The 24,954-nt window shown below is 37.5% G+C and overlaps 1 protein-coding gene across 1 annotated transcript in view; it reads left to right on the plus strand.

The window, feature by feature from the left end:
• Nucleotides 1-24,679, plus strand: part of LOC129133658 (chromodomain-helicase-DNA-binding protein 1-like) — a 55,322-nt gene extending 30,643 nt beyond the window's left edge. Inside the window, exons 19-37 of the mRNA XM_054653285.1 lie at nt 720-869; nt 1,516-1,664; nt 1,935-2,031; nt 2,113-2,208; nt 6,032-6,208; nt 6,414-6,574; nt 8,177-8,218; nt 8,814-8,944; nt 9,381-9,519; nt 10,230-10,380; nt 13,249-13,371; nt 13,734-13,862; nt 16,234-16,482; nt 16,893-17,033; nt 19,143-19,321; nt 21,440-21,536; nt 21,745-21,802; nt 22,801-23,008; nt 23,183-24,679. Of these exons, the coding sequence (XP_054509260.1) occupies nt 720-869; nt 1,516-1,664; nt 1,935-2,031; nt 2,113-2,208; nt 6,032-6,208; nt 6,414-6,574; nt 8,177-8,218; nt 8,814-8,944; nt 9,381-9,519; nt 10,230-10,380; nt 13,249-13,371; nt 13,734-13,862; nt 16,234-16,482; nt 16,893-17,033; nt 19,143-19,321; nt 21,440-21,536; nt 21,745-21,802; nt 22,801-23,008; nt 23,183-23,546 (2,841 nt within the window). The 3' untranslated portion in view covers nt 23,547-24,679. The remainder of the gene's footprint in view (nt 1-719; nt 870-1,515; nt 1,665-1,934; nt 2,032-2,112; nt 2,209-6,031; nt 6,209-6,413; nt 6,575-8,176; nt 8,219-8,813; nt 8,945-9,380; nt 9,520-10,229; nt 10,381-13,248; nt 13,372-13,733; nt 13,863-16,233; nt 16,483-16,892; nt 17,034-19,142; nt 19,322-21,439; nt 21,537-21,744; nt 21,803-22,800; nt 23,009-23,182) is intronic.
• The last annotated feature ends 275 nt before the right edge of the window (nt 24,680-24,954 follow it).

A 24,954-nucleotide genomic window follows, 5' to 3' on the forward strand; every position in this document is an offset into this window, starting at 1 on the left:
ACCTTGAGTACTGTGTGCAGTTGTGGGCCCCACAACTTAAGAAGGATGTGAAAGTCCTTGAATGTATTCTGAGAAGGGCAACCAAGCTGGTGAAAGGGCTAGAAGGAATATCCTGTGTGGAGCAGCTGAGGACACTGAGTTTGTCTAGTTTGGAGAAAAAGAAGCTAAGGGGTGACCTCATGGCTCTCTACAGCTTCCTGGGGAGGGAAAGTGGAGAGGGAGGTGCTGAGCTCTTCTCCCTAAGATCCAGTGACAGGACGCATGGGAGTGGTTCAAAGCTGGGGCAGAGGAGGTTCAGAGTTGACAGTAGGAAGCATTTCTTTACTGAGAGGGTGGTCAGACACTGGAACAGGCTTCCTAGAGAGGTGGTCGATGCCCCAAGCCTTTCAGTGTTCAAGAGGCGTTTGGACAATGCCCTTAATAACATGCTTTAACTTTTGGTCAGCCCTGAAGTGGTCAGGCAGTTGGACTAGATTGTGGTTGTCAGTCTCTTCCAACCAAAATAGTCTAGTCTATTCTATTCAAATAGCAATCCACTGGCTCTAGACATGACAAACAACTTCTTGTATTAGAAGTCTAACAAATGTTTATGATATACTTAAAGAAATATATGAGTTCATAGTCTGCTCCACAGAACATATAAAGAAGTGTCATATTGGTTCTTTAAAGGAATATTATAGCTAATATATATAAAGCTATTTCTTCTTTTATAATTTCAGGACTTCTGCTTTTTGCTGTCTACCAGAGCTGGAGGATTAGGTATAAACTTAGCATCTGCTGACACTGTAGTTATATTTGATTCTGATTGGAATCCACAGAATGATCTGCAGGCACAGGCTAGAGCTCATAGGATTGGACAGAAGAAACAGGTACATGCGCTTCTCTTTTAGGTACCAAACCTGAAGGAAGAATGAATTATGTTAGCCATAAGCTGTCTGTCTGGCCCATCACAGTCCTCATGTATTTTGAGAATAACTAAGACTTGCTAAAAATATCTAAAAATGTTAATATTAATGATTTGCCTTTTAAACATTTTTTTTAAATCTCCCTATACAGAGAGATAGCACAGCAGCTGTAGTATATGGATGGGTAGGAGAAGTTGCGGACTTGTCCCATGTTCATTGGCATTGTATCATTCTAGAAAGTAACTGCTGTACTTAAAGCACATCCATTTTGCTTTGTTTAATACTTTGTACTTCTCTTTGGGTTTCTCGCAGAATACTTCAAGTAGTAATCAAACATAACACATTTCCTTGTGGCCATGCTTGTGCTTAATCATAGAAACTTAGAGGAGAGGTCTAAGAAATTTTTTCAAATATAATTTCTATAGAGACTGTGATAACATGATTGACTGGTTTCATATATGCAATACTAGTTCAATAAGATTTAGATTTGTAATAGTGCCTAATATTTCTCCCTGTTGTTGCTCAAGGGTTTTTTGTTAACTTCATCTGTGTATTTTTTCATGGGTAATTTGTGAGCGGGCAAATAAAACCTTTTTTGTAATATACATAGGTTAATATTTATCGGCTAGTCACAAAAGCATCAGTAGAAGAAGACATTCTTGAAAGAGCCAAGAAAAAGATGGTGTTAGATCACTTAGTAATTCAGAGAATGGACACTACAGGGAAAACTGTACTACATACAGGCTCTACTCCCTCCAGGTATATTTGTTTATTCTTTCATATTACCTTATGCTTAAGTATACTTGACTGAGTAAAAATTCAAGTCATTTCACTTGGTTAATAAAAGGCAAAAATTATGTGGTAAGGAGTTATGTAAGTAAAGACTGCAAAGTATATTGTCCATGTCATTTTTTTTTACATAATAAAACTAGTTTTTATTTAAGACAAAAAGAAATTTGACTCATGGTTATAGTAAATTGAAACTGTTCACTAAGATAAAGTGTTTATGTGAAACTTTCTGTATTTCAGCTCAACACCTTTTAATAAGGAAGAGTTATCAGCAATTTTGAAGTTCGGTGCTGAGGAACTTTTTAAAGAACCTGAAGGGGAAGAAGAGGAGCCTCAGGTAAATGGAACAGTGCATGTACACTTGGTGGACAGAGAAACCTATGAATTGTTTTGTTGTAAAGAGAAACTTCTGTTTCAGGAAATGGACATAGATGAAATCCTGAAGAGGGCTGAAACTCGAGAAAATGAACCAGGTCCACTGACTGTAGGAGATGAGTTGCTTTCACAGTTCAAGGTATTGCTCTGTTCCCTCCCTCTTTCCTTAATTATACTTTCCTTTATTAATGCTATTTTTTGTTCTTCTTTACGTATTTATTGTTCCTTCATTCTTACATCATTCACACATCATGTGATGGGTGAGCAACTGGCTCATGGGTTGGGCAAAAAGGGTTATAGTGAATGGGGTGACATCAGACTGGCAACCTGTCACTAGTGGGGTTCTACAGGGCTCCATCTTAGGCCCTGTGCTCTTCAACATCTTCATAAATGACTTGAATACAGGACTTGAAGGGATACAAAGTAAATTTTCAGATGATACAAAATTGGGAGGAGATGTTGACCCCCTCAAAGGCAGAGAGGCTCTGCAGAGAGACCTCAAGAAATTAGAGAAATGGGCAATCACCAACCATATGAAGTTTAACAAGGGCAAGTGCCAGATTCTGCACTTGGGATGGAGCAACCCTGGATGTATGGACAGACTGAGGAATGAGAGGCTGGAAAGCAGTGCCATGGAAAGGGACTTAGGTGTCCTGGTTGACAGGAAGGTGAATATGAGTCAGCAGTGCCCTGGCAGCCAGGAGGGCCAACTGTGTCCTGGGGGGAATCAGGCCCAGCATTGCCAGCCTGGCAAGGGAGGTGATTGTCCCGCTCTGCTCTGCACTGCTGCGGCCTCACCTTGAGTATTGTGTGCAATTTTGGGTGCCACAATATAAAAAAGACATTAAGCTATTAGAGAGCATCCAAAGGAGGGCCACAAGGATGGTGAAGGGCCTTGAGGGGAAACCTTATGAGGAGCAACTGATGTCACTTGGCTTGTTCAGCCTGGAAAAGAGGACACTGAGGGGAGACCCCATTGAAGTGTTCAACATCCTCACGAAGGGACATGGAGGGGCAGGCACTGATCTCTTCTCCCTGGTGACCAGTGACCAGTGACAGGACTTGAGGAAACAGCATGGAGCTAAGTCAGAGGAGGTTTAGGTTGGGTATAAGAAAAAGGTTCTTCGCCCAAAGGGTGGTTGGGCTTTGGAACAGGCTCCCCAGGGAAGTGGTCACAGCACCATGCCTGTCTGAGTTCAAATGTTTGGACAATGCTCTCAGGCACATGGTGTGACTCTTGGGGGTGTCCTGTGCAGAGCCAGGAGTTGGACTTTGGTCCCTGTGGGTCCCTTTTAACTCAGCATATTCTGTGATTCTGTGAAATATGTGAAACACTAAGTTAGCTCTTTGGCATGCAATGTCTATTCACCTATACAGGTGTCGTGGTTTGACACTGGCTCAATGCCAGGCACCCACAAGGGTTGCTCACTCACCCTTCCCTGCCACAGCTGGGTAGAGGAGAGAAAAAAAAAAATGAAGGGTTCATGAGTTGAGATAAGGACCAGGAGAAAACACTTCAAGGGCAAAACAGGCTCAACTTAAGGTTGCAAAGTGAATTTATTACTAACGGAATCAGAGGAAGATAATGAGAAGTAAAATAAGCCCTTAAAACACCTTTTTCCCCTCAGCCCCTTCCTCCTTCCCACTGACAGTGCAGAGAGACAGGGCATGGGGGGTTTGGTCAATTCATCACCTGAAATTTTCTTCCACTACTCTGGGAGAGGAGTCCTTCCCTGTGAGACTATGGGGTCCCTCCCACGGGAGACAGTTCTCTGTGAACTTCTCTGGCATGGGTCCACTCTCACGAGCAGCAGTCCCACCACACTTGCTGCAATGTGAATTCCCCCCACGGGCACACAGTCCTCCCAAAACTGCCACAATGTGAGTCAATCTTCCACAGCGTGCAGTCCTCCAAGGACAGGCTGCTCCAGCCTGGAAGCAGGGGCCCTCTCTCTCCACTGGGTCTTCCACTGGATCACAGTCTCCTCCAGACATCTACCCATTCCAGCGTGAGCACCTCCCCCACAGGCTGCGGGTGGATCTCTGCATCCCCCGTGGATCCCCATGGGCTGCGGGGGGACAGCCTGCTTCACCATGGTCATCACCGCAGCCTGCAGAGGGATCTCTGCTTTGGCACCTGGAGCACCTCCTCCCCCTCCTTCTCCACTGACTTTGGTGTCACCATGTTGTTTTTCCTCACATGTTCTCACCTCCTCCTCTTCTCTGACTAGATGGAAAAACCGTGTGCCCTTTGTTTTGATTTTCGTCTTAAATATGTTATCACAGAGGTGTTACCAACCTTTCTAATTGGCCCAGCTTTGGCCAGCAGCATGTCCATCTTCAGAGCCATCAGGGATTGACTCTGCCAGACATGGTGGAAGCTTCCAGCAGCTTCTCACAGAAGCCACCTCTGAGGCCCCCTCCTCCCCCCCAAAAAAAACTCCAGGCTGTGCAAAACCAATACAACAGGGTAATTACTTCCAGTGCAAGCATGTAAAATACATATTTTGCTAACAAATGTCATGGTTTAGGGCAAATTTGGAGGAGAATTTCAAAATTAGGGCTCCTTCAGTAAGCAAACCCACACAGCCCCTCCCCCCAACCGGTTCGGGAAGGATTCCTCGGAGAGGAGTGGAAAGAACCTGTTTATTTAACAAGCACAGCACCCCCCAGCACACAAAATGAACAATACTGGATGACACCACTCTGAAAAAAGATGACAAATTCAGAAAGTCTCTCTTGGGGGGTGGTCACTCTGTTCTCAGTCCCTCCAGCACTGGGGCAGCTGCTGCAGGCCACAAGGTGCAGGATCTTGGTGTTTCCCAGGTCCCAGTCCGGAGCAGGTTCGAAATGATCAGAAAAAGGAAAGGAGAAACAGTCCAGGAAGAAATTGGACAGTTTAGCTAAACTAGCTAATGAGCAAAAGCAAGCAGAAGCAAAGCAAGCAAGAGCGAGAGAGCAAAGCAAAAGCAGCAAAAGCAAAAGCTGTAGTCTCTGTGTCCCGCCAGGCTGATAAGAAAACCAAAACAAAACTTTCCCTCTTCAGAGCCGGTCTTAAAGGTACAGAACATAATATCCAACATTAACAGAACACATGAATGGGGATACAAGCATCATAACGTCACCCTAGGACACAAAATAAGAAAGATATTTACAAATACATTAGTCCTTGATTTAATTGTTAGCATACTGGGGAGAGCTGTTTTTAATTTAATGCTTTATGCTGTTAAGCACCTGTAGTACTTCTGAAAACAAAGAATGAAATTTGGATTTCTTAGCTAATGACTTTTAGAAACTTCTTTCAGCCCCCATGTAAACATAAATGCCAGATATGCCTAACTGGATGATACTTATAATATTGAGTGAGTCCAATTGTGGATGGTGATGTATTTTTGTTGGTTGGGGCATTTTTCCTATGTTTTTGTGGGTCTTTTTGTTGTTTAATTTTGGTGTGGTTTTGTTTGTTTTTTTTTTTTAAATCAAGGCTGGACTTCTTTAGATCAGTTGAGTAGTAAATAAATTTTATGCTCATTGTTCATTTGCAATATACTGTGATTTCTACAGTTTATTAATGTTTAGTTAGTTCTACATTATTAAACGTTCATATTAACTCTGACATATAGTTAGACTTGCTCTCTGTTTTGAAGGAATTTAAACAACAATCACAGCTATCGTGTATGCATTTTATAGTGGTTTTATAGTTCTCAATTTGTAAAAGAAGAAAAATATTCTTATCTTTATATTCAGCCATGTTGTATGCAGTGTGTGTGTTTCATTTCTGAAAATATTTTCATTAGAGACAGTCCTTCATGAAGCATTTTATATTTATACATTTTGTGTATATACAAATAAATAAAATGTGTCATTCTGAACTAAGTTTTTCTAATATATTAATTACTGGCTCTTTGTATAAGTAAAGGATGTATTGATTTGGTGAAAATACTTATCTTCCAATATCTAAGGTGGCTAACTTTTCTAATATGGATGAAGATGACATTGAGTTGAAACCAGAACAAAATTTAAGAAACTGGGAAGAAATCATTCCAGAAGTCCAGCGGCGACGAATAGAAGAGGAAGAAAGACAAAAAGAACTTGAAGAAATATATATGCTGCCAAGGATGAGAAACTGTGCAAAACAGGTATCTGGGTTTCTACTGACTAACTGATTTTGTTGTTGTTATTATTTGGGTTTTCTATTGCAGTTTTTTTGGCTTGTACTTTTGGGTTGGGTGGTTTTCATTTGTGGCACCCACACACACATCCCCCTCATTTTTGACAGGCTAGATAACATATTAATAAAATGTTAAGTCATGTAGCTTTGAACTACTTAATCTGAAATTCCAGATCAGCTTTAATGGAAGTGAAGGGAAACGCAGTAGGAGGAGAAGATATTCTGGATCTGATAGTGACTCAGTCTCAGAAAGAAAACGACCAAAAAAACGTGGAAGACCACGAACTATTCCTCGAGAAAATATTAAAGGATTTAGTGATGCAGAGATTAGGCGGTAAGATGTGGGGGGACATGCATGTTTAAAGGAACAAAACTTTTTTTTTGTCATTTTAGAGTTTGAAAATGTGGAAATGAGTCTATTTTGCATTTATTTAGTTTAAATTTTTTATTTTAGGCATTAAAGTCTTTACTCTTGAGTAGTTTGGGGTGCTGATGTAAGAAACTGTTATGTGCAGAATTTGAACCTATTTTGGTGAGGAATAACTTGAGTTAAAAAATGTTCTACAAAAAGGTTCAGCGAGTTTTGTTTTTTTAAATTCCTTGTCATTGTATTTGTGTTAATGTTATATGATGCATTTTAAAACTAAAAAAAAAATATTTTGATACGTTGTTGTGGTTTAACCTTGGTAGGCAGCTAAGCACCACACAGCTGCTTGCTCAGTCTCCTCCAGAGGGACTGGGGAGAGAATCAGAAAGGTAAAAATGAGAAAACTTGTAGGTTGAGATAAAGACAGTTTAATGGGGAAAGCAAAAGCCACATGCACAAGAAAAGCAAAACAAGGAATTCATTTACCACTTCCCAGTAGCAAGCATTTACCCAATTCCTGGAAAACAGGGCTTCACCATGTGTAACAGTTACTTGGGAAGACAGATACCATAACACCAAACATTTCCTCTCCCTCCTTCTACACAGTTTTTATTGCCAAGCATGACACCATATGGTCTGGAATAACCCTTTTGTCAGTTGGGGTCAGCTGTCCCAGCTGTGTCCCCTCTCAACTTCTTGTGCACCCCCAGCCTACTCACTGGTGGGGTGGTATGAGAAACAGCAAAGGCCTTGATGCTGTGAAAACACTGTTAAGCAAGAGCTGAAACATTAGTATGTTATCAACAATGCTTTGGTCACAAATCTAAAACATACTAGTAGATATGGTGCTCTGAACAAAATTAACTTTATCTCAGCAAAACCCAGTACATAAGTGAATCTGTGCAGCTGGTCCCACAATATTTGATGCTAAAAATACTTCTTTGGGAGAAGGAGTAGAAATTGTTTTGCTTTACTTTGGTTTGTGAAATGCTACTTTGCTTCTGTAATTTAAGTATTCATTTTTCTCTAAAATACTGTACAGCTTATAAAGTATTTTTGATTATATAAATAACCTTGAAGAGCCTTGTTTCCTTTTAATTTTATCTAATATATAATGGTTTGCTGCTTTTGTCAGGGATATTCTTATGCTTGCATTTCTTTATCTTTCATGTTATGTTTTCCTAAGTCTTAAAATTGCCGCTAGCTTCTCTTTATTATGAGAGACCTAACATAATATCTGAATTCTCAATTTACTATAAGTCCACATTTGATTTTTATGATTAGACACATCACATTGCTGAATTCTTTGTCATGTGAAACTAATTAGTAAAGTAACTTTTGAAAGAAATTGTATCTTCTGTTGTTTTATTTATATAATTTATTAAAACAAATAGAACTCTGGTTTTAAATGTGGGTTGTCTTCATATAGTAAGCCATCCTAGTCTCTCTAGTTCTTATTTTCTTTGTATTGTCCACATAGCCTTGTACTAAGACTTTGCACGTACATTTTTAAAACCAATGTAGTTAAGCATACATTTTTTTAACTGCAAAATTATTTTCTGTTATTAGGTTTATAAAGAGTTACAAGAAATTTGGTGGCCCACTTGAAAGGTAAACTAATTTGCTTATATTTGTATAGCAACTTGGTACCTTGTTTCCATTAAAATTAAACACTACACCAAGAAACCTTAGGTTAAAGAGGAAATAGTGTGCCTAATCTTTTGCCTGTACTATGACATGAATTTAATTTTTTTTTCCTTTCATCATATATGATATGTATGTAGACAGCCAGTTTGACAAATCTATACATTTTGCAAGACTGCTTGCTTTTTCTTTATACTTAACCTACTATTCTGTTAATTCTGCATTAGTGACAGTCATTCAGGTTTTTTTGTTTGATAAGTGAATAAAACCATAGACTTAATAATAGTTCCTTTTCTATTTAAAAGAATATGTTGAAATGTAACTCAAAACTGCATTGATAGGATCCTTTATATTTCCTGTTGTATAGTCCTTTATGTGAAATACCCTTTTTTATAGTTTCTGTATTTTCTTTAGCTGCTTTTAACTGCATGCATTAAAATTTTACACAGCAAGTGTGGATGAATGATAACTTACAGGATCACTTTTCTAGTTTCAAAATCTGAAGGAGTCATTCATAATACTAAAGTTTTAGAGCTGTAAAAACATATTTGTTTTCTTCCAGGTTAGATGCTATAGCTAGAGATGCTGAGCTAGTTGATAAATCTGAGATAGACCTTAGACGTCTGGGAGAACTTGTACATAATGGATGCATTAAGGCTTTAAAGGACAATTCCTTTGGCCAAGAAAGAGCAGGTAAAGTGTGTTTGGGGGTGGGGGAGAGGAATAAAAAGTGTCAAAGAGATATGAACGATTGTTGCACTCTGATCATAACAAAACAATTGTGTTAGGGGAAAACATTAACAAAATGTTAGCATGCTAGGTGATTTAGAAAAAAGGATTTTAGTAAGAAGACTTTTTGGTTTTGTTTTTCTTCCCCCTTTCCCTGAGTGAGTTGTCATAGTAGAATGCAATATGGTTTTGCTTTACCATGAAATTTAAAATTAATCTGCTAGTATTAACTGGAAGACCTTGAGGTTCTGGAGTTTAATTAAAGCATTTGGTTAAGAAAAAATCATTTCCTATAATTGAATGTCTGCTGCTATAGCATCAAACTTTTTTTTTCTCTATGTTTGTCTATAAGATATACATAAAAGCTAAATATTTTAATAATTTGTTCCTTTATTTTAAGGAGGTAGATTTGGGAAAGTTAAAGGCCCAACATTCCGAATATCAGGAGTGCAGGTGAATGCAAAGTTAGTTATTTCTCATGAAGAAGAGTTGGCACCATTGCACAAATCCATTCCTGCAGATCCAGAAGAAAGGAAAAGGTATTCTTTTTTCTTCCTAAAGGAACCCATAATGTAGAAAGTTATTCAAGGCTTTTATGAATATATTTAAGCATTCCAGACTGAGTACACTGGGACACTCATGCCACTCCATTACCTCTAAGAACTGGCAGCAGAAATCTGCTCCACATTCTTTCTTTATTCTTTCTTCCCTCTCCTTAGAAGCCAGTATTTGCTTTGACTTCCGAACTGTATTCATTGGGGACTGGGTTCAGTTATTCTTAATTATTCCAGGCTTGAAATCAGACTTGTTGAGGAACTGCTTTGTGTCACCTCTGCCTGAGAGAATGCAATATTTGTCAAAATGGAGCAGATGGTAATTGTTAGTAGTTGTTTAGACCTATGAACTTTTTAGCTTACTACCTTGTGTATCATAGTCCCTAGACTATCTGCTTATTCAGTTAGCAGTTTCACTTGAGTAATATTCTAAGCTTATCTTCATGGCTAGCCAGTTCTAACTCAGTCCATGGCCACAGATAGATGACTGTTTTCATATCTTAATCTTGACCTCCTTTAAAACATATTTTGGTACTGATTTGAATAAATAGTTTATAGAAATTGTAAGAAAGCCTGATAGTTATGTGGATTACTTACTAAATATATCAGGATCTCAGTGATATGTGGCATGTTCTTCTATCCCTTACTAAGTTTGAAATGTTTGCTTATGTATATTTCTAATTTATTTCTACTAGATATGTCATCCCATGCCACACCAAGGCCGCTCATTTTGATATAGATTGGGGTAAGGAAGATGATTCCAATCTGTTAATAGGTATCTACGAATATGGCTATGGCAGCTGGGAAATGATAAAAATGGATCCTGATCTCAGTTTGACACAAAAGGTATGTCATCTGCAAAATTTCATCAAGGAGTTTTTTTGTTTAGGTAATAATGTTAATAAGAACAGTTACTGAAAGAGTTTATTTTATGATAACTGAAATTGCCCAGAAGTTAGGTCAGTTGTACTTCTTTGTATCCTTTTGGTAAATTATTAGATTTTAAGATTTTGTGTATTCAGTTGAAGTATACTTTCTTAGAGTCTGCTATGTTTCTGTATTTCTTTGTGTCTCTATCACTTGAATTCTCTCTTCCATCTTTTGCTTCCCTAGTTTAAATACTCTAGTTGTGTTAATTTGAATTAATTCCAGACTTTTGGAAGAAGGAGCAGGCAAATCAGGAAGAGTACAAGGATGTTGTTTGATCATGTAGAGACAAAATTAGAAAGGCAAAAGCTCAACTAGAATTCAACCTGGCCACTGCCGTGAAAGATAATAAAAAATGCTTTTACAAATACATTAACAACAAAAGGAGGGCCAGGGAGAATCTCCATTCCTTATTGGATGCAGGGGAAAACATTGTCACCAAGGATGAGGAAAAGGCAAAGGTGCCTTCTTTGCCTCAGTCTTACAGTAAGACCAGTTATCCTCAGAACAATTGACCCCCTGAGCTGATAGACAAGGATGAGGAGCAGAATAGCCCCCCTGTAATCCAGGAGGAGGTAGTTAGTGAGCTGCTGAGCCACTTAGACACTTACAAGTCTATGGGGCCAGATGTGATTTATCCAAGGGTACTGAGGGAGCTGGCAGAAGAGCTCAGTAAGATGCTCTTCATTATTTGTCATCAGTTCTGGCTGACTAGGGAGGTTCCAGACGACTGGAGGTTAACCAATGTGATGCCCATCTACAAGAAAGGCTGGAAGGAGTATCCGAGGAAGTACAGGCCTGTCAGCCTGACCTCAGTATCCAGCAAAGTTATGGAGCAGATCATCTTGAGTGTGATCACATGGCACATACTAGACAACCAAGGAATCAGGCCCAGCCACCATGGGTTTAGGGAATGTAGGTCCTGCCTAACCTGCCTGATCTACTTTTATGACAAGGCGAACTGCCTAGTGGGTGAGGAAAAGGCTGTGGATGTGTCTGCTTAGACTTCAGCAAAGCCTTTGATACTGTCTCCCACAGCATTCTCCTGGAAAAGCTGTCAACCCACAGCTTGGACAGGTTCAGTCCTTGATGGGTTAAGAACTTGCTGGATGGCCAGGCCCAAGGATCAGTATTGGGCCCAGTCCTGTTTAATATCTTTATTGATGATCTGGATTGAGTGCACCCTCAGTAAGTTTGCAGATGACACTAAGTTGGGTGGAAGTGTTAATCTGCTGGAGGGTAGGAAGGCTCTGCAGAAGAATTTGAACAGGCTGGATTGATGGGCCAAGACCAATGGTATTCAGTTCAACAAGGCCAAGTGCTGGGTCCTGCACTTTGATCACAACAACCCCCTGCAGCGCTACAGGCTTGGGGAAGAGTGGCTGGAAAGCTGTTTGGCAGAAAAGGCCCTGGGGCTGCTGGTTGACAGCCAGCTGAACGTGAGCCAGTGTGTGCCCAGGTGGCCAAGAAGGCCAATGGCATCCTGGCTTGTATCAGAAATAGTGTGGGAAGCAGGACCAGGGCAGTAATTGTCCCCCTGTACTCTACACTGTTGAGGCCATACCTCAAATCCTGTGTTCAGTTTAAGCCACTCCCTTCAAGACAGACATTGAAGTGCTGGAGTGAGTCCAGAGAAGGGCAATGGAGCTGCTGAAGGGTCTAGAGAGTAAGTCATATGAGGATTGGCTGAGGGAACTGGGGTTGTTTAACCTGGAGAAAAGGAGGCTCAGGGCAGACCTTATCACTCTCTACAACTACCTGAAAGGAGGTTGTAACTCGGTGAGGGTTGGCCTCTTTTCCCAGGCAACTTGTGACAGGACAAGAGGATGTGGCCTCAAGCTGTGCCAGGGGAGATTATAGTTGGACATCAGGAGAAATTTCTTCATGGAAAGGGTTGTTAAACATTTGAATGGACTGCCCAGGGAGGTGTTGGAATCACCATACCCGGAGGTGTTCAAGAAACGACTGGATGTGACACTTATTGCCATGGTCTAGTTGACGAGGTGATGATTGGTCAAAGGTTAGACTCTATGATCTCAGAGGTCTTTTCCAACCTAAGTAATTTATGAATTCTGTAATTTTATTCTTGATTTTTTGGAGGGAAGTTGGTTTGGGGATTTTGGTTTGGTTTCCCTATCACTGTTTTCTTTGCTTGAAAGTGACTTTCATTTGCAACATGAGAATTGCTGTATTTGTCAGATTAGAAGTAGTGCAATGGCTGCTGAGAAGTAGTGAGAAACACAGGGAAATACTGGAGTGAAGCAAACACAGTGGTACTGCCAACCTGTAGCTTTGGTATTTGAGGAGCCAGGGTTGTATAGAAATCTGTTTAATGATATTCTGCCCCTGCCTTCCATTAATTGCTTGTTTTATGAAACCACTCTTTCTTTTTTTTTTTGGCTTCTGCATATCCTGTGGTAATGAGTTAATGCATTTAGAAGCACATGGCAGAACTAGGAGATCTGTGGATGACAGTGGTACAGGAGCTCTGAATTTTTTAGATGAACTATGAGAGTGGAAACAGAAATCTGAAGCTAGTTTCTTGAGCTGACTGTAAATTTTGTGAGAATATTTTCAAGACTACATTGGTTGTGTGTTTGAGCAACAATAATATGTTTAAGTTGTCCATTCCTTGAGGCTGCCTGCATATTGGTCAGGTATAGTTGGAGTTGATTGGTTTTTTGCTTATTTTTTAATTCAGCTTTTTCTGTTCCCAGTGCTTCACACTAGCAGCTTCCTAATCTGATAATGTGTACTTGTAGTTGATGCTACCATTGTTCTCCTCAGATTTTACCTGATGACCCAGATAAGAAACCACAGGCAAAGCAGTTGCAGACCCGTGCAGATTACCTCATTAAATTACTGAATAAAGACCTTGCAAGAAAAGAAGTGCAAAGACTTACTGGTGCAGTAAGTTAAGCTTAATATTCAGTAGCAAGATAACATAATATACCTATGGGAATGTCAGCAGATACTTGTCTTATTCTTAGTTCCACTCTTCTTTGTGTCATTTTTCTCTGTATTGGTAATTGTATTAGATGAAACTAACTCAAGGAATGTATTGCAAATTTAATATTGTTTTTTCCTCCCTTATTTGTAAATATTCTTTACTGTTGCATTAGGCTTGGTCTCCAATCCTGAGAAAAGTGGTGGTCATTAGCGGCAATAAATAAGTTGAATGCTTTCTTTAACATGAAAACCAAAATCTTTTTCTGCAACTGTGATGCAGAAACTTGTCAGTTGACATAATAAAGGTGCTAATTTACATTCAGGGCAATTCAAAGAGGAAGAAAGCAAGAAGTAAGAAGAATAGAGCAACAAAGACTGCAAAAATTAAAGAAGAAATAAAAAGTGACTCATCACCACCCTCAGAAAAATCTGATGATGATGAGTATAATGAGGTAAATATCATTCATACAAAGACTTGAGCATTTTATCTTCTCAAAATTCAATTTTATTTAAAAATCAAAATATAAAACTAATGTTTCTGACTAATCCATTTTTACTACTGATTATGATTCTTCGGGTAGCAACTTTTGTTCAGGCTCAGGAAAAAAAATCAAGATTGTTTAGAAAGTACAGCATAAATAAACGGTGTTTTGAGACATGCAAGTGAATGCTTCTGTGTATGTCAGGGCTTTCATTATCACAGAATGGGTTAGGTTGGAAGGGACCACTGGAGGTCATCTAGTCCAACCTCCATGATCAAGCCAGTTCCCCTAGAGTATGTTACTTGGGATTGTGTCCAGAAAGTTCTTGAATATCTCCAGAGAAGGAGACTCCACTCCCTCTCTGGATAATCTGTTCCATTGCTCAGTCACCTGCACAGTAAAGTTCTTCCTCATGTTCAGGTGGAACTTCCTGTGTTCCAGTTTCTGCCCATTGCCTCTTGTCCTATTGCTTGGCACCACTGAGAAGAGCCTGGCTCCATCCTCTGACACCGTCCCTTCAGATAAGGGGATACTGATAAGGTCCCCTCTCAGATCTCTCCCCTCTAGGCTGAAGAGACCCAGCTCCTTCAGTTTTTTTTCATAAGTGCGATGCTCCAGTCCCCTAATAATCTTTGTAGCCTTCTGCTGGATTCCCTTCAGGAGTTCCATGTTTCTCTCATACTGAGGAGCCCAAAACTGGACACAGCACTCCAGATGCACCTCACTAGGGCTCAATAGAGGGGCAGGATCACCTCCCTTGACCTGCTGGCAATACTCTTCCTAATGCACCCCAGGATACCATTTGCCTTCTTGGCCACAAGGGCACTGCTGGCTCATGGACAGCTTGTTGTCCACCAGGTCCCTGAGGTCCTTCTCTGTAGAGCTGCTTTCCAGCAGGTCACCCTCAGCCTGTACCAGTGCCTGAAGTTATTCTTACCCAGATGCAGGACCCTGCATTTGCCTTGTTGAATTTCAGAAGGTTCCCCCCTGCCCATCTCTCCAACCTGTCGAGATCCTTCTGAAGGGCTGCACAGCCCTCTGAGGTATCAGCCACTCCTCCGAACTTTGTATCATCAGTGAACTTGCTGAGGAGGCATCTACCCCTTCATCTAAGTTATTGATGAACAAGTTAAACAATACTGAGCCCAGCATTGAATCTTAGGGGACACCAATAGTGACAGGCCTCCAACTAGACTGCAACTGATCACAACACTCTGAGACCTGCCTTTCAGCCATGTTCTCAATCTGCCTCACTGTCCACTATGATATGAGGATGTCACAGGAGACTGTTGAAAGCATTGCTGTAGTCCAGATGGGCAATATCCACTCCTCTCATCTATCCAGCCAGTTGTCCCATTGTAGAAGGCAATCAGGTTGGTTAAGCATAATTTCCCTTTAGTGAATCCATGCTGATTACTCCTGATCACCTTCTTGTCATCCATGGGGATAGACACGGTCTCCAGAGTGAGGTGCTCCATCACTTTTCCAGGGATTCAGGTGAAGCTGAGTGACCTGTAGTTCCCTGGGTCCTCCTTCAAAGGTTATTGTGAGTGACCTAGCAGTGATGTTTGCCAGTTCCTTTAGCACGTGTGGATGCATCCCATCAGGGCCCATGGATTGTTGATGTTAAGTTTGACTACTATTCAATAGATATTGTTCTAATGAGCTACTCAACTTTGTTATGTTTTTATTACTTCTGATGTGTTCCTTTAGGACTCTCTTTTTGTTGGTTCATTTATTTATCACACAGCAGAAACCACTACAGAGAAGAAAAAAAACCCCAACAGATTAGGTTTAGGGGCCACGTTGCACCTAATTTTGTGACTTTGAAGGTAGCTGAAAAAAACACTAGATTCTTCAAAACATGTCTGAAAAAGCAAAAGTTGGAACTCTGTTCCCTTCTCCTATCACTGTGACTGTTTAATTCAGGGTCACACAAAAGTTACTGGAACAAAATTACTAGAACAGAAGTCTTTTATCATCACCATGCCCTGAAAAATCAGCTCAGTCTTGTGAGGTCTACTTCCTTATTCCTTTTAGCTCTTTGCAGCTTAACTACTTTTTACAGGAGCAGATTTCTTTGGTAATACAAAATTAAATGGATTTAATCTCTCACACGCCCATTATCCCTGCCCAATCAATACTTGTTTTGTGTCACATTAAGGAAATGAGTGAGTAGTCCTCATCTTGTTTTGAAACTGCATCCAGCTCCATTTGATAGGTGTTAAACCTAAGTCTAAAGAAATCACACACAGAAAAAAGTATATTTTAATCTGATAGTTGCAAAACTTGTATAGTTAGAAACTCTATTTGATGTGACATATATGCTTGTGTATTTCAGGATGAGATTGTTTCAGTGAAATGTCCACATAAAAAAATAAAAGCAGAAGAAAATGAAGAAAAGCCTGAGCCAGATATTGGTATAAAGATGGAAGCTGTGGAAAAAAGAGAGACAAGAGAAAAAGAAAATAAGAGGCATTTAAAAAGAGAGAAAAAAGAGGATAAGAAAGAGTTTAAAAATATTAAAGAAAAGAGAGAAAGCAAACTAAAAGAATCCACACAGAAAGAAAAAGAAGTAAAGGAAGAAAAGGTAACTAGGTTTATTTTTTCTTATATAGCACTAGAAAAGGCCACCAGGTTTTTGTGAATGATTTTGAGTTGAAAAGATATTTTGGATCAGTCATTTCATTGAAATTTTTTGCATAATGTGAAGTTTTATTTTTGCCACTTGTAAGTACAAGGACAGGCAAATGAAATGGGAAATTACCTTTTTAAAGATCTATAGCTTAGTGGGACTGAGAGTGCAAGTGGAAGAAACTTGTCCATTCTCCTTCTCCATCCCTCCAAGAGAAAATAAAAGGTACTATCACTGCATGACAGATTTTTTTTTCTTTCTTTTTGTTATTATTGAAGAGAATGCAGTGATTGCCTAATTACAATATAATTTCAGCCCAAAAGTAAGGTTTGCTTATCAGATATATTTTCATGTTTTGTTCTTAGGCAAATGAACTCAAATCTGAAAATAAAGAAAAAAATAAAAAAGTTTCATTGTTGGATATTCCAGTTCATATTACTGCAACTAGTGAAACAGTTCCAATATCAGAAGAATCTGAAGAACTGGATCAGAGGACATTTGGTGTGGTAAGTCCCTTGTTAATAACTTAGTGTTTACACTTGATATACTAAATGAGCACAATTTCTGATGTTTTTGATTCTGCTATTAGGTATTATAATGCACATATCTATTGCCAGTAAAATCTTAGATCACTGAAGGCTTATTGATGCTATACTAAATTCAGTTTTGTTTTCAGGTTAGCAGTTTTATTTTATTGCATTTATGCAGTATAGTGAAGAGTATTTGTCTAGTTGTGTGTGCTGTATAGTTTTAAAATACAGACTGTGAAGATCCATCCTCAAGAATAATTCATGGATACTGCTTCTTAAAGGACAGAAATTAATGAATTTTAATGCAGCTGCTGTAGTCTCTGACTTGGCCTTATCAAATACCCCTTTGTTCTTTGTAAGCTAACAAGAGAAAGTTGCTCTTAAAGTATTACAGACTTCCTGCATTAGACAGAGGAAGGAACAAATCCTAAAGTCCTTAGAAATATCTTGCTGGAGTAATATCTGATACCAAAAGAATTTCAGTTATATCACTACTTTTGTCCACAACAGAAACAATATTGGAAGAACAAAAGGGAGATATGTAACATTTTATAGTTTGATTGGGGACTTTGGAAGGATGCTAAGAATTTACTTTGAGCAGCTACTTTGCTGCTGTAAAAGTTCTATCATTCTGCTTTCAACAGTTGTTCGTTACTGCTAGACAGGTTTACTGGGTCTACTGTGGTGCTGGCTGTAAGAAGCAAATGATCTTGTTTTCTCATCAGTATGGTACTGACTAGCTTACCTATGTGGGGGTTGTTGTTTTGCGTGGGTTTTTTTTGTTTTTTTTTGTTTTTTTTTTTTTTGGGGTTTTTTTTTATTCTAAATGATGTTATAAGTGATTCATCTATAATTTCCAGGATATCTTGTGAGTGGCTAGGTGACTGAAAATCACACAATTCCCATGTACAATTGCGCTTCTCTGTTCACCTCTACACTTAAGCAGTGTATTTTGTAAACTGTCTTTTAAAAAGTTGCTTAAGCTGTGGTTAGTGCAATAGGTAATGTAGCTGCTTAATTACTTAATGGCATGATCTGGTAATGAAACAGCTTCACTGATTTTTGAGTTGTCCCTAGATGTTGCCACAGTGATTGTGATGTTTTCCAAAATCCCTCATATTTTTGATTCTGGATATATAGACTTGTCTTCCTTCCTTAGTGGGAGTAATTATAGGTTGGGTTTACATATAGAACATTTTTTTTGTCCAGGCCCTCTGTTCAGGAAGGTATATTTATCATTATGCCATGATCAGATGCAATCTAATTAGCATGTTTATCTTTTCAAATGGAAATTACTGCTGTGGGTTGTTGAGGCTAACTCATTTGACTTCTTGTCTATCTTGTGACAGGTAAAATATGCATTTCATCTACCTTGCCATTGTGATTGAATGGTATTTCCAAGCAAAGGTCTATAATTTAAAACATGCTAACTGATTTATCTGTATTTACTATTAACATGTTTAAATCAGTGTGAAAATTCAAGCATACACATATGAAATATACCTATGAGTACATGTGTTGTCATCACTGTTACTAATTTAGGCACACCTAAACTAGCTTTATCCTAGTATCTGCATAGAACTCAGGCTTAAAAGCTGCACAGAGAAGGAATGCTGATCCTCTGTTGAATGCCAAGTTTAATTGTTGCAGAAAGTATCTACTTAAAATATATTAAACATTCTCATACCTAATCTTGGCACTGAGTTTGTATAGCTTTCAAGGCTCTAAAAAGTAAAATAACTCTTGTCCTATATACTTGTGCTGAAAGTTAAACCCATGATTGTAAAACCTAGTAATTCCTTTCCCTCAGAAAATCTTTTATATTAACTTAGTGCTTTCTTAAATCTTTAATATGGGTTACATACAATTTAATACTTTCATACATAAGTAAATTTTCTACTGGATTTAAAAAGCTACTTTTCCAAATGAAATTTTATAGTAAAACTAAAAGAGCTGCAAGCAAAGACTTGTTTTTCATTTGGCTTACAACAGTACTGTCTTTGCCTGTGTAAGGGTGAGTCATGTTTTATGATTTTTATATTTTTATTTTTGAATTAATGTATTCCTTTTTTAAAAATTTTACAGTGCAAAGAAAGAATGAGGCCTGTTAAAGCAGCATTGAAACAATTGGATAGACCAGAGAAAGGCCTTTCTGAAAGGGAACAGCTGGAGCATACTAGACAGTGCCTAATCAAAATTGGGGACCACATTACCGAATGTCTAAAAGAGTACGCAAATCCTGAACAAATTAAACAGTGGAGAAAGTAAGTTATTCTGCATGATTTTTCTTGAAAAAGGGAAATCCATAATAGCTTATATTAAGTAGAATAATTTTAACTTATTTCTCATTTATTATTCTCCATTTATTTAATTTTTCTGCTGTATTAAATAAGGGCTTATGAAAAGAAGATTAAAAGTGGTAGCAGCTTTTATTGGTTTCACTTTTTTATACTTGCATAGCAATGCATTTTGTCTAGTAGGTGGAGTCCTCTTACTTTTTAAAACCAAATGCAAAGAGAAAATAACTGTATTTAGAGTATATTTCATGTTTAGTGGAAAAGAGTTCTTATCATTAAAGAATCTGCTTTTTTCAACATTGATGTTTGGTTTTGGTTTTTATTCATGCTTAAAACAGGCCATTATAAATGTGTGTGTTCAACTTTGAATGATTTTGAGTTGCAGAATCCTTTATTCTTTTTTAAAATATACTCTAAAATTAAATCATATTAACTGACTTGATAAAAAACATTTATCCTAACATACTCCGAAATGTATTTCAAAATGAAATAAGAGTTTTAAGTGTTCTTATGCATCTGTGAGGTGATAACTTTGGAAAAATTGAGGAAAATGTTGGTTTATAAACTTACTATATATTGTTGTTAAGTTATTAATGCAGTTAGATTTATTTTTATCATAATGTGCACTTTAATCCTTTATGGTTGCAAATATAGTTGCACTTCCATATACAAAGCTCAGTCATTTCATTTTCTTGCAGACTGTTAACAGAATATTTCAGCTGTTTGTACTTGCTTTATTTTAAAATATTGGGGTGAACTGAAATACAAAAGCAATATCCATGTCTTAAAGACACTTTGGTAAATGTTATGTTTCTTTAAATGGAAATTCATAGTAAGATCATAGACTCATAGAATTGTTAAGGTTGGAAAAGACCTCTAAGATCATTGAGTCCAACTGTTAACCCAGCACTATCACTGTGTTCACCACTAAACCATGTCTCCAAGTGACACATCCATACATTTTTTGAACGGTTCCAGGGATGGTGATTCCACCACTTTCCTGAGCAGCCTGTTTCAATGCCTGACTACCCTTTCAGTGAAGAATGAGTATGGTAGAGCTACTATAATATAATTAATATTATAGTAATGCTACAGTACCATGCATAGATTATTAAAGTATGTGTTTTATCTATCTTTTATAAGACATAGAATTTAGTAAAGGTATTCATGCTATATTTCTTATACAGATGTCATTGGGCACACCATTTTCTGGTTTTGTCTAGTTTTGCAAACCTCTAGGCAAAAACTATAGTATTTAAATCATCACAGTAAAAGAGCAGATAGATGCTTCTTGAGCCTACACACTTGAGATGTTTCTCAACTAAAAACTAGTTAGAACAGTACTATTCTGTAGTCTTTTAAGCATTCCACCTGTAAACTTTGCTAAAAGAATTCTAGACTTTAGATCTGGTGTCTGCAATCATAGAAGCAAATCTCATCTTTAAGGTTTTGGCTTCTTGAAACCAAAAGTGTTGTTTTGTTTTGCTTTCTTCTTCCATAGCATAGATTAGGATCAAAGATTTTGGCATGCTGCTTCCATCCTCTTTCAGATTTCTCATTTGGTTTCAAAAGCTTTGACCAGGCTTTGGAATTTCATGGGAAAATCCCATCCCTGATATCTGTAGGAAATTAGTCATGTAGATCAAATTTTTTATACTGCAAGAGATTTAAAGTTCAGAAGAATCTTTACTGAGTAATAAATACTCCAGTTTTCTGACATATTTCAAATAATCTTTTAGAAGAATTGCACAACAAATTGAAAACTATATTTTTATGCAATTGCCAAATCATTCTATTGACAAAACTGCCATTAATACTATTTTTCATGCAGTTTGCATTCTTCAGTCATTGTGATAAATATTACAAAATGGCAAATTATTAAAGTAATTAATTTCTGAAAAGTTTAAAATACAGCTAAGTAATGTTTGCTGTGCAGCTAGACAATATTCTGTGTAACAGACTTTACAATTAATTCAGTTTACTGAAATACTGTTGAAATAATTTCATTTAAGTCCATGTTCTGTTGTATGACACAATAAAAATTAATATATGGAAGAATTATAACCTTTCTTTCTTTTTCCTCAGAAACTTGTGGATTTTTGTCTCTAAGTTTACAGAATTTGATGCCAGAAAGCTGCACAAGCTGTATAAACATGCAATCAAAAAACGCCAAGAATCTCAGGTAATACTTTCAGACTCTCTAAATATACAAAAATATATTCTAAGTTTTATAATTGTTATTATAAAGTATCAATTGCTTTCACTCAATACACTTTAAATGTATTTTACTGTTCATAGTAAACTAGTTTGTTTTCTTAGAATATTTTCTGAAGAATTCAGATGCAACTTTGGGATTTATCAATGACAGTTTTTGTACTTGTCTCTTTTAGCAGCACAGCGAACAGAATATTAGCAACAACATGAATACACATGTAATTAGAAATCCAGGTAAGAAATGTGGAACATATTATTGTGCTGGATATCTTAAATGATGGTATATAAAATGAAATAAACTTAAAACTGTCTCCTAGAACTCCCATACTGATGGATATCATAGGGATAGGCTGACAGCATAACTTCACTAGTTTGGTGATGAAATTCAACTGAGCATGGACTGAATTTGGCACTTAGAGGTTTTAGTAGCAAGTTATTTGGCCATTTTCTTAAAGTAAGTTAATTTTTAAAAACCCACACTTTTTTGTATTTAATTTTGAGAAGGGAGAGAGACCAACTCAACACTTGTAAACTTCTTGGAGGCTCTATACCCGTTTGTAGCACTTGTAATGTCACCATATCATAATAAAGATATTCCCTGAAGTTATGGTTAGCAATCAGTTATATGGGATGTCATTTACTATTGACAATAATACTGTTTTTCTATGCTCCCACAGTTGCCTTCTTGTAATACTTTTTTTTTATATCATGTTATATAAAACCTAGAGTATGTTATCATGGGTTTAAAATTTATATATAATAATAATAGTATGGTAATAATGAGTATAATGTATTTTAGGAATACCACTAAAAACCTTTCATTAAGAAGGTGTACCTCTAAAACTAGTGTTCTCACTAGGGCTGTCTCCTTAGAGAGGAACTTCCTACCATTCTGTTTCAAATTGCTCTACTAAAGGCACCTGGTTTCTACTCCCTGCTCAATTAGACCACACTGATCTTCTCCATTCAGTCTGTAAGGTTGAAAAATTTAGTTTCTTAGTCCTACATATCTATATTTCTAGCTTGCTTGCCTTCTATTTCCTTCTGAGGTCTCTCTCAGTTTGCTCACATTACTGCATTTATCTTTCAATCATTTAGATATTGTTTCTGTCAAACTATAATGCCATTTTCACATTGCTTTAAATCTGACAGATAGAAGAGCTATTTGAATGGATAAAGAAAATAATTTTTACTGTATGAGGCTTCCTTATAACCTCTACTTTATTAAACAGGTGTTGAAAGACTGAAGGAGAATACAAACCATGATGACAGTAGCAGGGATAGTTCTTCTGATAGACATTTGTCACAGTACTATGATCATCATAAGGACAAGCATCAGGAAGATGCTTATAATAAAAATGACTCAAGGAAAAGGTCCTATTCAGCCTTCAGCAATGGAAAAGACCACAGAGACTGGGATCACTATAAACAAGACAGCAGGTAAATTGTTCTGTTAAAAATTCCTTTCCTGGTTTTTCAGTATGCTTGTAGTAAACAGCAGTGAATCTTTTCTAAGTAATGCAAAATTGCAAAGACATTTCTCTTATGCAGCTCTGTTGAATTGACATAATTGTAGTCCTTACTATGTGTTCAGTAATAAGTAAATTTTTTCAGATACTATAGTGATGGTAAACGTAGAAAGCTGGATGACCACAGGAGCAGAGATCACAGGTCAAACCAGGAAGGAAGTTTAAAAGACAGTCGACCTCATTCAAATCACCGTTCCCATTCAGACCACAGGATACATTCAGATCACCGTTCCACTTCAGAGTATATCCATCATAAATCTTCCAGAGATTATAGGTACCACTCAGACTGGCAAATAGACCACAGAGCTTCTGGTAGTGGCCCAAGGTCACCATTAGATCAGAGGTCTCCTTATGGGTCAAGATCTCCTATAGGACACAGATCTCCATTTGAACACTCATCAGATCACAAAAGTACACCTGAACATACATGGAGTAGCCGGAAAACATAACAAAGACTGACATTTTCTGGACCATCTTTTAGCCATATACAGTAAACTAACACAGTAATTGCCTTATGTGACTTGAAAGATATGGACTGGATATTGTTAGTCACAGTATTGTTACTTCTTTCCAGGATGCAAGGTCTATTATCCCAACAATAGAAAAATATTTTTGTATTTAAAATTTCGGCTGCACTGTGCTGCAAATGTTGGTGGCAGGTGTTTTCTGGGTTTTTTTTCCCCTCTTTAAGAAATGAAAAATGTTTACTTTTACAGGGACCTCAACACTGCCCCATTCAGACTGAATCTCATAAAACTGGTTTCAGGGTGAACATAGTTTAAATTATGTTTGCAAATGAGATTTTAAACACAGACCTGTGATCATGTTTCAGGGAGAAATGAGGAGGAGTTTTTTTGTTTTCTTAGTAAAGAATTCTCAAGGACATTTGTTCACATTTCAAAGCTATTAATTTACATTGTATACTGCAGTCACCTTGCCACTTTGCATCACAAGCTTGAATATTTCTGTACCCATAACTGTAAAATAGCCAAGATTTCTCTTGTTTGTAGTCAGCTGTAATAATGCTTTTTTTCAAAATAAATCGCTGAAAAATATTGCAAACTAATTAAATGAGATTTTTTTTTGCTTGTTCCTTTCCCTACCTACTCAGTCTTTCTTGTCACAGAGTCAATATACTAACACTTTTTAATAAAAATATTTTTATGAAATTACTGTTTAGAATGCAAAAATGGGGATGGGAACCTTTTTATTCCATTTAGTGCCCCTTTTTTATTGGATGCTTCAGATACATGTTTTGGTTTTGTTTTTCTATTAAACTGACAATATTGTGATTTGTTGTAATGAAATGGGAAATATTCAGCTAAACTGTGGTCTGAAAAGTTTTTGTGTACACAGGTTTTAAAGAAGGCATGTTCAATATCTGAACACTTTTGAATCCAAATCAGACAAAATTTATTGGAAATTTATTGTTTTCCCTCTTGAAATGGGCAATAATGTCAAATGTGCTATGCAGCCAGTTAATATTTTAGATTTGAATTACTTTCTATTACAATAATTATTACAATACACACTGTATATAGATAACGTCTGTTTGACAAATTAAATTTGAAATGAAATGTGAGCTCTTGTTTCCTGCTGGTGTTTTTCTACAGCATACATCTTTCTCGTGTAACCATAAAAATATTCAACTCTTAAGTACTAAATACACAACATAATTAGGGAAGATAAATGTCTACCCTGGCATCATGTGGTTGGTGCTAATATGTTGTTCCAATTTTTTTTCATCTTGCAATGTGTTGATGTTCTGGTTTAAGACAATTTAAGGGGTGGATACTCCAAAATTAGTTACCTCTCCTTTTAGTTTTAACCACTCCCCTTTCACCAATAAGGTGAGAC

The sequence above is a fragment of the Agelaius phoeniceus genome, chromosome W, assembly GCF_051311805.1.
Source record: "Agelaius phoeniceus isolate bAgePho1 chromosome W, bAgePho1.hap1, whole genome shotgun sequence".
NCBI classification, from domain to species: Eukaryota; Metazoa; Chordata; class Aves; order Passeriformes; family Icteridae; genus Agelaius; species Agelaius phoeniceus.